Here is a 20,273-nt window from a genome sequence, read left to right as displayed (position 1 = left end):
CATTGTTGATATAATTATTGATTGTATATATTGTATATAGTTATTGTACTTATTGTATATAGTTTTCTTATATTACAATTTTTTAATTTTTATTAGACAAAAAAGGGGAAATGTGATATTTTATTTGTGCTGAAATAAAATATCAGGTAGGGTCTCTGTGTGTTCAAGGCCACACTAGGGATCAGAGTCAAGCGTGGTGACACACATCTTTAATCCCAGTACCAACCATAGAGACCTGGAGGTCTGTACAGACAGACAGAAAGTGACAGAGCTGTGTAGGAAGAGGAAGTGAGGTAGCTGGGCTAAGATAGACAATGAGAGGGCAGAACAGCAAGGCAATAAAGACATGGGTAAGACAGGAAGTAACTCGCATTTTGTAAGCTGCAGAGCTGGTGAGGTAAGGTTAGCTGGTGGCTATTCCTATTTCCCTGATCTCTAAGGCTTTCATCCCTATATTTGGCTCTGTGTTTTTTATTTAATAAGACCATCTAGAAATTCGTCTACAGGTCTATACTCTTCTGAAACAGAAGATCCTCTGGTAAAATGCTATATTCAAATTATTTCTTTAGACATGGCCTGTACCCAGTCCAATGCCTACAATACTGAATGTTCTTGAGAAACATTTATTGAGTAGATTGATTTCATATTGCTCCATTTGATAAATTCACATATGTGGACTAGTTTCATAATTTGCACTTAGCTTGTTGTTCATATATTTCTCTTTGAACAGACTAAGCTCCAAAACCTCTAAACAAATATTATATAATGTACTTAAAATTCCACATGAGAATGCTATCAGCTTTTGAAAATTATTCTCATTTTTAAATAGTTAAGTCCAACTATAGGTATTAAAGAAAGCTTGCTACTTTTGTGATACACACACACACACACACACACACACACACACACACACACACACACACTTGTTAGAGCTATAAGTACATTACACTGACAACCAGCACCAATGTGTCAGAATGTCTCCACAGATAGATGCTGAAAGGAAATTAGCTTTTCCTATTTCCCTGATGCAGTGAGAGGGTTCATATGCCCTGTACGTATGTCTATGGATTAGATGTTTTCCCTCCCATCAAAACACAAGAGTAACACAGTTTTATCTCTCTATGCCTAATAATGCAAGGAAAAAGGAGGGAAATGTGTCTATTTTATCTGCAGGTGTTAAATAAAACAAAAGCAAAAGTAAACTGGAAGAAGTACAGAAGACAGCTTGCATTTATTTAATGACTGTTAGGTTCATTTATTGTTTCTGTACTATGACGGCAATTTCAGAAAAATTAAAGTGAAATTACACAGTTCCCTCAACAAGAAAAAAAATCCAAGGTTCAACCTAAACTCCAGAATAGTGGATTGCTGACATTATGAAAAAAATAAAGTTAAAGTTCTAATTTTTGCAAGCAATAAAAACTAATACTTACTGTGCTTTACGTGCTAGACAGGAGGAGTTGATAATTTAGTTATATTTATTCATTATATTCTTAAGGTAACTGTTTGATGGAAAGGCTACTATTACTCTCTTTTTGTAGATGAGAACACAAAGGTTGACTGGTGTTCAAATCCATACCACAACTAAAAAGATATTACACATGTGAGGGTGATCATGAGTACCTGATTCTAAACACTGAGCTGTCATGGTTCCTTTACAGGTCAATGATGAAGAGATTAACCCAGCTCTAAGTGAAGTACAAGCTTGGAAGCCACCTAAGGCAAGTAAGAAAGTTCCTGGATATCTCCCATGTAATGACTATTCTTGGTTGTCAACTTTACATCTGGAACTAACTAGAGCCCAAGCAGATACATCTGTGAAGGATTTTTCTTAAATCACTGGAAGTGGGAAGACACACCTTTAATCTGGATCTGTTGAAGTGGGAATAACCAGCTAATTAAAACTACAGATTGATATCTTTAATTTTATTTAAGAATAAAGATTAAGATATGGGCCACACTTTGTGGTGTCAGCTTATATAAAGTACATGGAAGAAGAAAGCTTACTCTTTCTTTGCATGCTTACCCTCACTATTGCTGGCAAGTTCATTCCTTCACTGGAAGAAGGTATTAGAACCTTCTTCTTCAGGATTCTAATATACATTGATTACTAGCTGAAGATTCAGCCTTGTGGACTGAACAACTACTGGATTCTTGGACTATCTATTGGTAGAAAGTCATTATTGGACTAACTGGACCACAGCCTGTAAGAAAGATATTCTAATAAATCCCACCATATATATATATATATATATATATATATATATATATATATATATATATATATATATATATTTATATATATATGTGAATTACTGTGAAATACTACAGAACTATTAGAATGCACATGCTCTGTCCCTCTAGAGAACCTTGACTATACACCCTATTACTCAGGTTATTTTTTTTTCTTTCTTTAACAGTCAAGTATTTAATTTAAATGAGAAAAGTTTCATACTCCATTGAGTAGCAATAAAATTTCCATCCTCATTAAATTTCTTATTAGTAAGAAATAGGAAAATATTAGATTATGAGGTGTTTTATTCTATTTTATGGGTACAATGCTTTTATACTATTAGTTGTCTTTTCTCTCTTCCTTTGTCTCATGCACATCCTAATGTCAAAGACTTTTAGTTAGCACGTTCCTCTGCTCAGTCACTGATCTTGCCTTTGTATTGTGTATTCTGAAGATCCTCTATTCTGGATATTTTTAATATATAATGACTTATTGTGAAATACCATGACTTAGTGTGCTGTGAGCACTAGAATTTAATCTTCCTTCCCCAGCACAGTAACTCCCTCTCTGGGGATAGATGCAGAAGTGGAGTTTCTGGGAATATGAAGTGATAGTTTAAAGTTTTTATTTATTTGTTTTCATTTCAATTCTGATTATTTCCTTTCACTTACCATGCAGAATCTCATGAGGCCATTTTCATGCTTGTAAAGAATGAAATGTAGTTTAAGTATATTTCCCTGTACTGTGCTACCCTTCCCTCACTTCCTGGGCCTCATAGTTCCCCCCATTACAGTCTTGCTGCCAATATTTCAGATTTTTGAGGAAGGCCTATATTATTTGCCACATTGACTATACTCCATCATGTGTGTGTAAGAGCTCCACTTTCTTTATGTTTTCCTAGTGTTTCAAATATTTTATCTCTTAATAATGGTCCTTACAAGAAGGTTGAGAGGAAATTTCTCCATGCATCATCTTGCTTTATATAAATGCAAAACATCATGCCTCTATAAATATGTACAGTTCTTGTGTATCAATTATAATGACACAAATAGAGGCTGGGGAGAATACTCCTCAGTGGATGAATCATCTGCTGTTTAAGTGTGAGAACCAGATATCAGAACTCCCAAACCCACATAAAATCTGGGTGAGCATGGCAATCAGCTGTAATCCCAACATTAGAGAGGCAGAGATAGAGGATCACATGTTAAATTGGCTGGTTAAATGAGACAGAATTGATAAACTTCAGATATAGGGAGAGACCCTGCCTCCATAAGGAAAAGTATGAATAATGAAAACGATACTGATGACAACCTTGGGCCTTTGCGCTCTCTCTCTCTCTCTCTCTCTCTCTCTCTCTCTCTCTCTCTCTCTCTCTCTCTCTCTCTCTCTCTCTCTCATGCACGCACGTGCTGACATGCACATACAATAAAAATAATTGACATAAATAAAATTATATCAAAACTGTGATAGTGGGTACAAGTTGGTAACTACTAAAGAAATAAATCAGAGCCAATGAAGCTGCTACTGAGTGGGAAGCAGCTGTGTAGGTCCAGGTTGTTGCTTGCATAGTCCACATGGCCACAGACAATACAAGTCCAGCAACCACATCAAAGGAAAAACAAACAATAGAAGAAGGCTCATCACCATGTCTGCAAAGCTTGTAGATTGCTTGATTCTTTTCCCATCAAAAAGAGTAGAATTACATGCAATATCAATTCCCTTTTCTCCATAGATAGTTTTTAAATTTGTTTTTCTCAGTGTCTCTCTGGATTACATTTCAGCATATCTCCCTAACTTCTGTTCTGACTCTCTTCATGATCACAATGCTTTTCAGTACCTCCTACTAATGTTCACTAATGACACAAATTTGTACTACTATCTTCTGGGTTGGATTTCTTTCTCAATACAGATGGCACTCTCCCCCCCAATCCCTTGGTTCCTTCATTATTATAATAATATTATTATTACTACTGTTATTATTACTATTATTATTGTTGTATTTCTTCTCTTTAAATACTGTCAAGCCCCTATGCAGAGTTGGTATAATGTCTCCAAGGTCTAATCAAAGCTGGTCCTTGTGTAAAGCTAATTCTGAGGCATTAATAAAACCCCTGATTACCAAATCCTTTTCTCTGATCATTTACATCACAAGTAGCAGAGAAAGGGCTTCCAAAACATTTAACTATGCTTTATTAAAATCAATAATTAACTGAAAGTCCTAACAATCTGTTTTATATCTGTTTTCTCTATTCCCACTAAAATATATCAACTGTACTAGTGAAACAAAAAATATAATAATAAATGGAACTACAGTTATATGACAACAGCAATTTAAAAAAAAAAGAATTTCATTCAAGGGAGATAATGTGAAAGATAATGTGGCCCTAAGTGAAGTGATTTGGAAGCTTCCTATTACCTAGTGATATCATAGCTTACTCAATGTCAGCATAACACACGACTGCATGTGTGTGATGATTTTGTGGGAAATCTTGCATTGCCAGCAGGATAAACTTAAGGATGTGTCAGTAGGAAGAACTGGTGATATTCCACAATAATAATATACATGGTTATGCTGCTGAATGTATTCATGGCATGATACACGTTAAATCAATTCTACACTGCACCTAAAATGTTTAGTATAAGCTGTAGAGTGTGTCATATTGGCACCAGCTTCTTGTATCTCAAGTTTGTGTGGGGATCTGACTTCTCACAATGACGGAATCACACAAAAGCAAATTTCTGTGACCTGTCCCCATGTAACCCTGTGACAGTGTTCTCTTCAGAAAGCAATACCAATAAATTAAGAGAATTGTTAAAATGAAAAGCAAGTAACTCAGTTTCAAATACTGATTTTTTTAACTCTGTCAATGTTTATGGAATTCTAAAAGTGAGAAAAATAAAACAATCAAATACCTTAAGAATAGATTAATTGAATGGCTAGGGCCCCTGATATTTAAAGTGAGTGTCATAGACTTTGAGAATCAGTTCTAAGTTTGGACTTTTCAGAAATACAGAATGCTAAGTCACATCTACAACTGCTAGATTCTTTTTTAATATGTGAAATTTGTAAAGATTAATTAATACATCTTGGCTTAGTTTGCCTAAAGCTAGGAATTGTTATTAAAACACCCAGAATCAAACCAGCAATCTATGAGAATGCTTAATTGCTATTGATGTCTTGAAGTCCAAGACACTGAAATTCAAGCAACATACAATTACAAGAGTTTAAACCAGTGATGCCATTGATATGATAAAGTGTGATTACTATTCTCCACAATACATTTAATTTAAACAATTTTAATACAGGAAGAAATGAGAGGTGCTGTAATACAGAGCTGTCACAGTTTCTGCTCTGTAAGAAAATAATTCATAGGGCTATTTTCAGTAATAGTATTTCAGTAGATTTTAGAGACATTATGAAATAATTTACTCGTCTAATCTTTATAAAAATTATCCAAAACAGAACAGGATATGATATTGAATTATTATAGCAAAGTTTCCCTAACAGTTATTGAATTTAAAGGTCAATTATTGTCACAAACAATTGAATTAAAGCTAATGGAAAAGGAGACAAAAATAATATAACATTTCAAATGTGTTTCTGGAGAATTTCCAGTTGCAATTCTGTTATGAAACTGCAGTTATAGGGCTGGGAAGATGGCTGGCTGTGTTAGTAAATGGTCTGCTGTGTAAGGATGAGGACCTGAATTCATGCCTCTAGAAAGCATATAAAATATTAGGGTAGCAGTGGGTAGGTAAAGTCAGCACTGAACAAGCAGAGGTGGATACTTGAAGCTCATTGGCTGGCCAGCCTTGCTTGCTGTACAGAAAAACTTTAGGTTTAGTGAGAGATCTTGTACCAAAAATAAAGATTTTAATTCTGGAAGGGTGTGAGGTCAATACAGAAGGGGAAAGAGGAACAACACCCTACTGACATTAAGATTATTTGATAATGCCTCAAGCGATCATGTTACTTTATATTTGTAGTTTGGCCACATGAGTTGACAATGCCTCCTACAAGAGCCATGTATTCACACAATTTCAGTACTAGGTACAATAAACCTCCTTTAGAATAATTTAGTCTGGTTAGTCCAAATGACATAAAAAACAACAGAGTTTATTGATATAGTACTTGGCTACTTTTCATAGGTTAAAGGTAAGCTGCTGTTGCTGCAGACAATGCAAAATTAGCACATGGAGTTAAGATGATTCAATCTATATTTATTTTGAAAGCCTCCTTCCTGTGGTCTGGCTTCCGTGATACCAAAAAATACTATGCAAGCTTCCAAGGATCAGAAGTAATTAATAGTCCTACCCAGTTGCAACACCTATGAATCACAATAATGACCAACATGGAAAGATGTCCATAAAGGCTCAATAAATGGCAGGCACATGCTGGTGGTAACGGCAGCTGTCTAATTAGGCTTAAATCAAACTCAGCAGGAGTAAAATCATGCCTGGTACTAGAAACCTAGCCAGCTTCCCAGGCCTAGTGAAGTCATAGATCTTAGAAAAGAAGTTCTACTACTGTTACATTGCTAAACCAAAATAATTCCTTACTACATTCTAAATATTGTCCTTACACCCACAGATAAGTTTAGTGACCACCCTTCATCAAAGAAGTCTCTCTTTATAGCAAATGGAGACCATCACAGAAAAACACACTTAGACACAATGCAGAGATCAACAGATCATAGGGAGCCTAGCCTCAGTGGATACATCTACATCACAGCTCCTGCATGTATGGCTCAGAGAACATCACTGAAGAGGAGCAGAAATATTTTGAGAGCCAGAATATCAGAAAGTATGCTATGAAAGACCCTATCCTAGAAATGGTTGAATAAACAAGGACAATGGTAATATCGATAGACATGCTAATGTTGTAGGGGGACATTTTCTCAGGACCGTTGCTTACACAGAGTTTCAGGGAACTAATAACTGGTGAGAGAAGGAGATTTATTCTCTCCTAGGATGAGCCCCCTTATTGGCCATCCAAGGCAAGGTGGTCAAGCTTGAAACCATATACACACAAATAATGAAAGGCTCAGCAGTCTGTATTTTACTGATTTCTAAATACATACATACATACATACACACATACATACATACACGTAACAATAAAGGTCTATGAAAAAGAAAGCTATTGATTTAAGATCAGGGGGACATGGAAGAGGTTGGAGGATAAGTACCTGGGAGGGTCTGGAGAGAGGAATAAAAGGGAAATGATGTTTTAATTAAATTAATATTATAATTAAAATGTATGCATTTTTAAATGTAAAGAAAAAATTAAAAATTCAGAGTGGCCAAGGAAGATGCCAACTTTGGGCATATACATGTAAGCACACCCATATGAATGTGTGCCCACATGCACATTTGTGCCACATGTCCAAAACTGGCAAGTACACATTTATGCACACACACAAAGTAATCACATGTATTGATGTTCTTTTTTACAGTCATTTTATTTTTAATCTGTTCGTATAATAAAATAAATAAAACAACATATTTTTAATAATCTATTTCTGTAAAACCTGAGATCTGAGTGTGTTGGCTGCTGTCTAAGGGTGTAAACATGAGCTGGGCTCTCTCTGAATTTCATGGGGGTTTGCATGTGTCTGTGTGCTAAGTTGTGTGTGTGTGTGTGTGCAAAGTGAAGCTAATGAACAGCTTCTCTTGTGTTTTTCCAATGTGCTTTCATAGATGAAATGGAAAGTATAGCATGGAATATAATTTTATATACTCCAGACACTGGGTGGAATGTATTTCTTAAATTAAATGAACAAAGTCAAGAGAGGTGATAATTTGTTGGTAAATAAAATTCTTCAGGGAGACAATTCACAGACACTTGGAGAGATTATTAAATACCTTATAATCTGCATTTTAATTCTGAATGTCATTTCGGTTTCATAAATAACTTTGAAGTGTGTATGTTTGAATGTTACCTACTTTTTCCTGATATAGAAACTTATATTCAATGTGTGGCTCCATATAATCTCCATTTCTAGGTATATGATTTAGCTAAAAGGGAAGGCATCTCCTCCTTCAGCTACATATGCTTTTAGCTACATCAGACTAAATGTGCCAAACAAGCAGACATCTGTGTGTATCCATTAGATGATGGCGAGGCTTGATGGAATAACTTTCCTATAGCTATTGGTGATCATCGTCTGGCTTGCATGTTCCTTCTGTCCGTTGGATCATGCTATTCCATGTTAGACTCTATAGCAGATTAGTTTTGTATTGTGTTCTCTTCTCGGGTTGAAAGAAACAGGGACTGAGCACGAACTCCTACCCAGACTATAGAAAGTTACCGCTACTGCGCATCCTATCATACATGCATTGTGGAGACTTCTGACTCAGAGGAAGACTTTTACTCCATTTCCTGGAGGTTAAGTAGCAATGCCTGGGGCAGTGTTGGAAGATATGCTACTTGTGAGTTTTAAAAAATGTACAGATTGGGTGATTGGATTAAAATTTAGAAATATGTATTGGTGGCTGCAATTTCTAACTTCCAGCTGAGTGTCATAGTTCAGACACTGAATTTATCTCTATTGTCTGCTTCCACTCCACAGAGGACTGTACCTTCAGGCTGTCTCAAATTTACTAGGAAATTAGCTCTACTCTTGGTCAAAACCAGGTTCAACCAATGTGTTAAAAGTGTTCCTTTTTGTTCTCTCTGAAGAAACCTAAGAGAAGAAAGTCTCTAAAACAGAAACTACAGACAGAGACACAGGGTAAAGCAGGACCTGGAATAGAGGACCTGGGGAAAACGGTCATTGGTAAAGCCTGGTATCTCTGTGCGAACAGCAGCTTTAACAGAAATAGAACAGAATTTTTCAACAAAAAGAAGACCCTTGCTTTGGAATGTTATAGATCTTAATTGCCAAGTATTTATAGGCAGAGGTGGTGCTGTCAGGGGGTTAGTCTGAGTTTTGTGGAACCTGAAACAGGTAATGTTGACAGGAGCCTTCTGTTATGGAGAGTCCACTCTCTTACACTCTTACACATTTATCTTACAATGAATGGATGTGACCTGTTTTTCCCCATGAGCATGCAGAGACTGGCTTACCTGAAATATTTCTTTAATAGGCTAAATCCAGGCCTAGTGATTCCACTGCCCATGTCACACTGATAAAACACTCCCAGGGTGAAATTCCTGTGGATTCTGCTCTGGCCATTCCTATGAGGGATGAGATTTATGGTGGCCTGTCTCTCCTTTTTATAAAGTGCTATAAATAGTGTCTGCTGATCAACTTTCTTTGCAATTACCTTAAGCAGCAAGTCTCTTCTCTTTCATTATGCATAGGTTAACAAACTCCCTTGTAAGTGAAAAAATAACACGAATGATCTAAGAGCTAAATCAAGGATGTTGTTCACAGATGCAGATTTGGCTTTGTTTCTTTGTTTTCTGAGACGGGGTCCCACTACATAGCCCTGGGCTGTCCTGGAACTAGCTATGTGGACAAAGCTGGCCTGGAACTCACAGAGATCTACCTGCCTCCACATCCAGAGTACTAAGTTTAAAGGGATGCACCACACCCAACTCGGATGTAGATCTGAAATGCCTCCTGACATGAGGACAAACATCTAAAGATGACAGTGGAAAAACATCTAAAGATGTTGCCAAAAGAGTCTTCAAAGGACAGCAGTTTGCTCCTATCATTTGAATCTGCTTTTATAGCCATTAGGATAAAAGATAGGCAAACAAGGCACCTTAAAATATATACAATGTGTGAAATCCCTGGATGTTTATGGCTCTTTCTTTAATTTTATGGTGGTAATAAATTTTAAGTTTGGATTGGAGACATTACTGTATTGTTCCCTGTATTTTAATTGGGGATGAGAGCTGCTTGAGGGTGGTTAACTATAAGGATTGAGAAGGATGGACTCTTCCTAGAGAGGAACTTCAGGGTGCTCAACTGTGTACTTAAAATGTGCTGTGATTTCTAGTTTAGAATTTCAAAAACTAAAGTGAACGTATATGACTAGGAACATGTGTTTAATCATCTGTGAACTAAGAAAAAATAGGATGAGTAAACATTTCTGAAGAGCCTCTGCCTCCACAGCATCTCATGTGGCCTTGTACTTGGGCCTGGAGTACCTCCAGACAGTTCCTGAAGGGAAGTGATATTCCCCCATGAGGTTTATGATATCTGACTGCTCTATTTGTACCAAGGAAGAAATATGAGTCACTAAATAATTTAGTGTAAATTAAAGGCCTTTCTCAGGGAGAAGGCTGCTTGAGAGGTCAAGTCAAAAACTTAACATGATGGACCAGACAAGAGTATATAAAGGTAAGCAACAATCCCAGGATCAACCCACCCCTCAGATCCAAAGAGTAGTGTGCTACCAGCATTACTGGCTTTATTTTGACTGTCTTCCATAACATTCAAAAGTGTTATAGGCATCACAGCGCTAACTTTTGTATCATGCCTCTACAATAGCCTTCAATCACCACTTCAATAATGAGGCAGAAACGATCCAATCCTATCTGAGTAGGGTGGCTCTGCAGAAGCACCAGGGTGTAAAAACTTGATGTTTGAATGCCAGCTAGGAATGAGATTTGAAAACTGTATCAAATTTTAGAATGAGAGTTTGAGGCTAGATGGGAATCAATAGAACAGGGTAATAGGATTATTAGCAATGTCCAGAATGGATGCAGTCTGGAATTGGGAAAACACAAACATAACGAAATTTATAACGTATTTAGAGACCCATCATTGTGATACATACTTGTAGTCTCACCAGCCTTAGACACACTTGCCATCAGAAAGAAGTTCCTCTATGCAAGGAAGTATATTCAGAATGGAAAAAGACAAACTTCCATATATAAGAATACTTCCTAACTGTCTAAACTTTCAAAATACTTAATAATAAACTAGTCCATTTCATAGTGCTACATAAGAATAAACATGTCACTGTAGAGTACTGAGTACTTTCAACTCAGAAAATGCTGGATGAGCCTCAGATATTTTGTATGTGAGCTTTTCCAGTCTTCTTCTCTTTCCCACTGCCTCAACACAGCCATGATACTGACCATTAAAACACTGTCCTCTGTGGATCATTGAAATGGCTAGCCATGAGTATATGCTCTGACCTAGAATGGCTAATTGAAGGTCCTAGAGGTGACAGGCCAAGCCTCAGTAAGGAAAAATGGCAGAAAGACTGAGAGGTGATGGCACAGACAAGTCCTTCTGAGCATCTCCTTATGACACCTTGTTCTTTATTCAATCCCATTTATAAATAGTTATTTATTCTCTATTGAAATTAGTCATAAACAATGACAGTTTTCTCCAGGTATTTGAGGTTTTATGTCTGACAAGTCCAGATGTTTTCTTAGACCTTTGGAGACTGTGGGTTAAAAGGTACCAAAGAAAAAAGCAGAAGGAACATTTGTTGAGACGTGCCAGAATCACGTGTTACATACAAATACCTGTTGGCACAATCAGAACATTTCCTCTGATTCTAAAGCCAAGAAGAAGTACAGTGTACCACTCTGTCATTTCTCACTGTTTTCAATAGAAATCACTTCACTGCCACATTTAGTAAAATATTTATATCTTAAAACTAAACCTCAATTTTTCACTTATGGTGATCATTACAGTTAAAAAGATCGTAATTTAGTCCCATCTGCAAAGCCTCCTGTGACAGAAGATAATGCTCCTATAGGCCAGGAATTCAGAACCAAGATAGCTTGGACAGCCATTCCTCTCTTCACATTCTCAGTGGATGCTGATTTCTGAAGTTCAGATTTTGATCAGATAGACCTGTGACTGAATGTGTCAGTAAACTTCTGTTAAGATTGTAGGGTTACCAGTCAAATTCGTGTGTCAAAACTTTCTCAATATATCCTTTAGTCTATGGAAATATACCAAAGGCAACCCTCCTAAATACCTAATGACCATAAGTAGAGTTATAGGAACTTAAAATACATTAGAATCAAATCTACCTTGGGCTACAAATGGACCTAGTGATTCACTCATAATCATTAATTAAGATTCACTCGTACTCATACTCATAATCATAAAATAGAGAGAACTCCAACTCAGACAATGATTCTTCATTAGAAAGTCCAGAAATTTCAATTACTCCAAGTAATATGTTTTGCAAATTAGGTGTTGGAAGGGCATTTGGGAGGAAAAGCAGGTAAGATGCTTACCTTAAATAACAAGTCCTTCTTCCCATAACGGAGCTCTTTCAGTTGGGCTTGAATTTTTTTTGACTGTAAAAGCAGAGATATACATTAGTGCCTATGCTCACTTGTATTTTCAGTCTTGAAGATTTAAATTTTTTCACACTGCACAGGTTTAAATGCTTCAGCTTAGTCAAACAGAAGCCTATAATTTGGACAATCAACAGAGAAGACTAAATTTAGTTTTGACATTAGACATGTAGACATCTGGGTCAGGAAGCAAGAATTCAGTCTGTTTAAAAAAATTATATGTTTACAAAGGTGTTATTTAAATAAACTTTCTATCTTGTACTCTACACACAAACACACAAAATATCTGTAATTTAGGCATGACAAAAAATCTAATTTTAAGTGGCAAGGCATGTGTATAAATGCAGTTATTTCTGTTTTTATTTAAATACTTTTTTAAGATCAGTGGTGGGTAACTGTAAATGAATGGACAGGTTTTAATTCACTGTAATTTCAATGGAAACTAACAACCAAATGGACAGAATGCCAGCAAAATTCTATCATTCAAGAGTGAATTAGGTTAAAGAAGACCACACTTTGTAACAGGATACTTATAAATACAAAAATGTTTAACAAACTCAATTGCTCCCAGTGACATATTGCTACACACATTTACCTGTATCCTTATAATTTACCTGTAAGCTGGAGAAGAAGACTATGCATCCTCTGCCTTTCAGAAAAAAACATGATTACCAGTGCTGTAATGCAAGTGCCTTGGCTCACTGAGTTTCTACTCTTGAAATAATGGGTCCTCATACTTCACTGGGAAGAGACATCCACATGGCCATATACACATATGCACACATACACATGATCATGGGCGAATGTACAAAACATGATGAAGAATAGTAGGTGCTCACTTCTTTAGCCCACATTCTAAAATCAGAATAATGTAGAGAATAGCATTCTGTATGATCTGAAAATATCATGAAAATTTGCTGTGGGATGTACTGTATGCTCTGAATGTGTTTTTCTGAATGTGTCAGTAAAATAATTTATTGGTTAATAAATAAAGTGCTGATTGGCCAGTAGCCAGACAGGAAGTATAGGCGGGATAAAGAGAAAGGATAATTCTGGGAAGTGGAAGGCTGAGTCAGGAGACGCTGCCAGCCACTGCCGCGATGAGTAACAAGATGTAAGTTAACACCAGTAAGCCACAGAATAGCATCTGGAGGGCTCTGGGTCAGTACCACAGTCACCTTGAGTTTATTTCTCAGGGCCTTTTTATACACAAAGCAGGGGAGGCAAAAGACCTCCCTCTCTCAAGGACACCATGGTTTAAGGTACAAACTAGTGTAAATATCTCCTTAATTCTCAAGACATCTGGTAATCACACCTTTGTCCAAACATCCTATTATCCAGCCTTAAAGAGGAAAGAGAAACTTGAACTCTCTGACCTTGAGTCAAGATGGAATCAAGTCACAAACTGGAGTCCTTTGTGGGTTCCCACAAAGGAATATATCTATTGTAGAATGTATGTTAATTTGAAAACACATAACATGCTGTCTTAGCTTGTCAGCAATATTTTGATATGTTAAAATATCAAAAGGGATATGCCTTTAACAAATGATACAATATTTGGAATCACAGTAATTTTATTTTTCCTACATAGATAATTGTAAATGTAATTCCAAATATCAGATCATGAAGGTCATGGACTGTCTACATGTGCATGAACTAATTAAAGCTGGGAATAACGATAACGACATCTAGAAGAAAATGATGACGAGGATTTAGGCAGCCATGATGGAACATTTTAGCTCCTTAGTCTCATTTAGGAGACAAGTGTCTAATCTGAGATTCCTTCCTACAAATTTATGTTCAAATAACTTTCCCTTTATGAAATAATAGTGGTGGTAATGGCAGATGGTGTTGGTAGTATTTGCCGTTTTTTAATGTTTGTTGTATAACTATTTTCTCTGGATTGAAACATTAGCTCTTGGAGGAGGGAGGCTCCTAAGGAAGCTAATTATTGTTCACTGTGCTCAGAAAGCCCAGGAATTTAGAAGACACCTGGCAACCTCATCAAGGTCATATCAACAATGGCGGTTTCAGGGTAGAGGGGAATCTCTAACCCACTAAGCTGTCTTCAGTGATGCACCAAGGCCAGAGAGATGCCTCTTTCTTGAGCTGCTGCCCATGCTGGGATGAGGATTTCAGTGATGCAGCGGCCTTTATTCATCCTGTTTCTAGTGCCCTATGTGCAGTGAATACATATTGTTCGCATCTCCCCAGGAAAAGTCACAGTCCACGTTCTTCTATGCCAAATCACAGTGCATTTCATTCCTGCGTGGGTATAGAGTCGAGAGCCCGTGGCCCTGACGCTAAGCTCCTTTCAGCTAGTCTCCAGCAGGAAAGATTGTTATTTTAAGAAATAATGATGAATCAAATAATAAAATTTTGTTCATATTATTTTAAAATACTATTGTGTCAGTATAAACATTTCCCTTGTTACCCAGAATACTGAGCTCTAATATTGTTCTATAAATATTTAACAAGGTATGGCAAAACGAATAAATTATGTGAACTGACTGCATTTCAACCATTAAGGAAATAACATGAAGAACACAGCAATGAACAAATGAGATTTATTTTTCACTGAGTTGAGGGAAATTAGGAACATTCTTGAATGAGGAGGATAAATTATAAAGGTAGGAACTACTTAATTTTCTAAACACCAGTGATACTTCTAGTGCCCCCTTCTTTCCTATACTTCAGTTTTGTGGGGACGCTGGTAAAATGTTCAGTGTAACTTTTATCCAGACATTTTCCATGTTTTAATTTCTTGAGATAGAGTATTAAGTGGCTCAGGCCTCCCTTAGGAATCACTGTTGTAGCTGAGAATGACCTTGAACTTTTGATCTTCCTGTCCTATAGCCCAGCTGCTGGCAACACAGGTGCCTGTATCACATCTGGCTTAGACATTCCTTATTCAAAACATCATTCCATTTACTATATCACAGTATTTAGAACTGTCACAACACACATTTGTCTTATTTCAACAATCCCAAAATTAGGAACATGGTCATGCTTATTTCTGTCCAAATAGAGCAAAATGCAAAGAAATGAAGCTTTTTCCTTGGGTCAGATCTACAAACTACCCAGTTGCATTTTCCTTCTCAAGGAGAATCAACATTTGCTTTCTATGTCTTTTTTTTTTTTTTTTTTTTTTTTTGGTTTTTCGAGACAGGGTTTCTCTGTGTAGCTTTGCGCCTTTCCTGGGACTCACTTGGTAGTCCAGGCTGGCCTCGAACTCACAGAGATCCACCTGGCTCTGCCTCCCGAGTGCTGGGATTAAAGGCGTGCGCCACCACCGCCCGGCGCTTTCTATGTCTTAAAGCTTTTTCTATCAATTGTTTATATGTGTGTGTGTGTGTGAGTGTGTGTGTGTGTGTGTGTAAGAAATTTATTCTCCAAATGATCATATCACATGTAAACTTTGAGGTATGGTATTTTTGATGATAGCTTTGTCTTAGTATATATTTTGAGCTCCCATATTGCCTAAGCATGTGCTCTTGTTCTTACAAACAGTATAGTGAGAGAGACTGTGTTTTTTCCTAACCGGAAGACTCAAGACAACGTTTCTATTCTACCAAGAAAAATCCCCTTTTCCATCTACAGAAAGGCAATGGGAAAGGTATTCTTAACAAAAGGGAAGTGAAGGAATGTCATAGTTAGGCAATGATGAATCTGTTTGAGCAGCTCCCAGTCTCCCTTTTGGACATCTATGGGGAGGGAGTCAACTTTTACGCTGTAAAGTCACGGTTCTTCTTTTAAGCTTCCTTCCTTCCCATTTTCTTTGCATACATCAGGTCTTCCTGGAATGGAAAAGCTTCTATGCCTAATTCTCATTCATGGGATTCTCAGTGTGTAAATTGTCTTCATGCATGCTTTCTAAGTGCCCCTGGGCCACAGGGACTCCTGTCTCTTGTCTTTAAATTACACTTACTTGCAGATTTCACTATTACTTTATTACTATCCTTAACAGTTCCTACAAACTCTGGTTCTATTTTGAACTTAGCATCTAGTCAGAATTAGATAAAACTGACTATTGTGATTAAATATGTATTACTCAGAATAATGTTTGTTCCTCCTTGAGTAATAATGACACAATTTTGTTACACAGAAAACAGAACAGGTGTATGTGCTTGGTAAACTAATATTGATCTTAGGAACTTTGATGGTGGCATATAGATTTTACAAGGCATAAGGAAAATGCAGTGGGCATCCGATAATTTCCTACTGGGGAGAATTGGTCCATACAATTGAGACAGGAGTTAGAAAATTATCTTCTGAACATGACATTAGGTACACTTTTTTTTTTTTCATTTGTGTAATGTTGGAATAATTAGATACATACAAAACTAAAATGTATTTTATTTGGTATCCAGTGTTTTCATTTGTGTTAAGGGAAAAGCTATTCTTTGGATTATGCAAGATTTAATTTAATATTAATTCTAACCAGTTAAACTTCTGAGAAGGTCACATTAACTCACCTCTTCGGCATGAATCCCACACAGCTTGCTTCCTGACAACAATTTGTTTTTCAAGCTTTTATTCTGAGGAAAGAAAGAGAATTTTACACAAAAAGTGGTAAATTAATAAGAACTTCCTTAATTAATTCAAGCATGTCACTCTATATTTGGCTCACAGATTAAAGTTACAGGTTATCTAAAGAATTTGTAAGAGTTTTGTTATTCACTCTAAAACAATTTTTCAACCAAAATTTCATCAATGAATTTTAGGATATTTACTTAAAACAAAAAACTTTGGCCAAGGAGATGGCTTAGTAGGTCAAGGTACTTGCCACCAAGTGAGATGACATAAGATTGATCCCAAGGACCCACATGTTGGAAGGAGAGAACTGACTCCCAAAAGTGGTCTTATAATCTCCACAGGTATACCATAACACATGCAGATGAACACACACACACACACACACACACACACACACACACACACACAGCAGGCACACATATAAATGTAAAGAAAAATTAAAATATCAGAATTTACTTCAAGTTTTTCTTCATCTATGTTTCTTTACTTTTGCATGTAGTTTCATAAAATAACCTCAGCTCCACATTAGCACTCCATGCTATCTTCCACAAGCATCTCTCCCATGGCACTTGCACAGGGGGCGCCTTATGGCCTATTACAATAAAGCCACACACTCAAAGAACATCTGCATTCCACCAAAGACTAGTCTCAGAATCTTATAACTATGGAGAGACTTCATCTTTAAGGTTCTTTTGTGTTTAGAAGCCAGTTCTGATTCCAGCCCTCAGAAGTGAGTGACCTGTTAACCTTATAAATCTTAGAACATTGGCAGAGGTTGGGAGGTAAACATTTGTTTCCCTGACTCTTCCTGACCTTATGAGAAAGGCCGGAAGTGTGTGTCATAGGTTGTGATGGGGACTGAGCACAGGGGCTGGGGCACGCTAGCTTGCTGCTTCACTGTTGAAATACAGGTCTCACAAACACTCATTTCCATCTGAAAAGTGCAGAGAAATCCATATGAAAATGAAGTAGTTTTATCATCCCTAAGTTTTAATCTTTTCCTCTCTCCTCCTCCTTTGAGGCTCCATTTGACAGTTCATCAAAGAGCCAGTTTCAGTCTCTCTAATGTTCTTCCTTTCTCACTGTATCTATGGCATCCTCAGAAGAAGTCCCAAAAACTAAGACAAGAGTCTCATTCTTTTCCATTGAAAAAAGAGAGATCAGAAACCATAAACACAGCAGCGTTCAAAGCACAGAGAATCTGATACTTTTAGACCAGACTTTATTCTTTCTTAATGAGACTTTCTACTATAGTAAAGTTAGGCTGTCGGTGTTCCTAATCCAGACAGCCAATAGGCCGGTTGCCCTAGTGTGTAAATTGATATTATGCACTCCATGTCTACACTCATTTCAATTTCTGTTAGTGTCCATATAATTTTCTGCCTGCACATGGTGAAAGCAACCCTCATTCCAATTTTTTTTTGTTTGCATCAAAAGGCAAAGAGAGAAAGAGTGGGTGAAGGAGGAAGGGAAGGGGGATTATCAGGTAATCTTTTTTATTAAAAATTTTATAGAATTTATTTTAATCCTGGAGTAACTGTAGAAATGAGGAAAATAAAAAGCAAACATTGCAGGGGGTAGGAAGGCAATAGAAAGGGAGAGAACAGGGTACAAGTGATATGGTCTGGGAACTGGGAGAAGCAGGCATTTAATTAGGGGGAGGAAGGTAAATGAAAAAGAAGGAGGGAGGAGGGTAGAATTGCAGTAAGGATGCCTGAAAAGTCACAAGGAATCATGCTATTAACTATCTAAAAATCCCACATGATACATGTAAGTCTGTGTGTAAATATACATATACAGCCTAAATGAATTGTTCTCATCTGGGCTGACAACGTTCCCTGCAACAGCCAAAGACCACCTCACAGAAACATCAACATGCTAGGATAGCACAAGTCCTGACCCAGATGTATCCACCTTACTGCAGAACTGCAGGTATGAAACAAAGTCTAGGGGGAATGTCCTCCAGGGCAAAACAAGGCCCACAGGGCAGCGAGTGCAGAAGAAAGGACTCGGGTGACAGAGGGAAAAGATATTGCTTGCAGCGAAGGGCAGAAAGAAAAATTGAAAAGAGGGGGTCAAAAACACTGTTTGATCAATCTGTCCTTGCAATGCTATTTTCAGCAGCTAGCTAAACAATATATAAACAGCAAGAGGAAAATAGAAATCATTCATTCTTGATGGCCAGGGAAGCATGTAGGTTAACTGCAGATTTCACTTCTCCCTTTGTATCTTCAAATCCAATCCAGCAGTCTCATCCCCAGCTCTGTAGCAGAACACCCACTGAGCTCCCCAACAAGTCCCTACCTACCTCCATTGGACCACACAAATCTTCCCTTCTTAACCACCCTTTCTCCACTCATTGCTTTACACCATCCCCCAACTTCAACAGGCAATCCCTGGGAACCCACAAGACACTCTGGACAAGGAAGCAGGTAGGCTGATTGCAGAGCTTCACCTCTCCCTTCGTTTCTCCATGTTCAATTAGCAGTCTCATCCCAACTCTGTTGTAAACCTGGTGTGGTCTCTCCCCACTATCTGGCCCCATTCCCAGGGAACTAAGCAGATCCTAACAGAACACCCTGCTTTCCTCTCTCCCATTCATCTCCTCCAACAGCCACTACCCCCAGCTCAAACCTATTGTGAATTGTAAACTCCTAATACCCAGGGACACATTTGACCTGGAAACCCCAAGTGGCTACAATCTACCAACAACCAGAGAGGTCAACAGAAGTCAAAGAACAAAACAAGAACCCAGTGAAGACAAGACCAGATACCAGCACCTAGAATTACACCTTCAGAATTCTAGACACCAGTGTAAACACACTCAGTAACCACCAGGACAATATGTGTCCACTAGAGCCCAGCAATCTACCATAGCAGGCCCTCAGTATTCCAACACAGCTGAAGGGGGAAAAAGATGTTAAAATAATCTTTAGAATGCCATCAGTGTCTTAAAGAAGAAGTAATAAAATTCTTAAAGAAAATCCAAGAAATAAATAATCTCAGACTAGCAAAACACACACACACACACACACACACACACACACACACACACACACACACACACACACACACACATACACACACACACCAAAATAACAGGAGTCAACAAACACTGCTTATTCATATCACTCAACATCAATGGTCTCAGCTCCCCAATAAAAAGTCACATACTAAGAGAATGAATGCAAAGAAAAAAAAGAATCCATCCTTCTGCTGCATCAAAGAAACTCACCTTAACATCAAAACGTCACCTCAGAAAAAAAGGATGGAAAATATATT

The 20,273-nt window shown here is 37.4% G+C and overlaps 1 protein-coding gene across 5 annotated transcripts in view; it reads right to left on the bottom strand.

Moving 5' to 3' along the window:
* Window positions 1–20,273, bottom strand: part of Luzp2 (leucine zipper protein 2) — a 351,648-nt gene that overhangs the window by 70,284 nt on the left and 261,091 nt on the right. For all 5 annotated transcript variants that reach the window (XM_015998320.3, XM_076543836.1, XM_006979660.4 and 2 more), the window contains 2 exons: window positions 16,931–16,993; window positions 12,393–12,455 (listed from right to left, as the gene is read on the bottom strand). In XM_015998320.3, coding sequence (XP_015853806.1) covers window positions 12,393–12,455; window positions 16,931–16,993 — 126 coding nt within the window. The remainder of the gene's footprint in view (window positions 1–12,392; window positions 12,456–16,930; window positions 16,994–20,273) is intronic.

The sequence above is a fragment of the Peromyscus maniculatus genome, chromosome 1 (genome assembly GCF_049852395.1).
Source record: "Peromyscus maniculatus bairdii isolate BWxNUB_F1_BW_parent chromosome 1, HU_Pman_BW_mat_3.1, whole genome shotgun sequence".
Classification (NCBI taxonomy): domain Eukaryota; kingdom Metazoa; phylum Chordata; class Mammalia; order Rodentia; family Cricetidae; genus Peromyscus; species Peromyscus maniculatus.
This window is presented reverse-complemented; position numbering and strand designations above follow the sequence as displayed.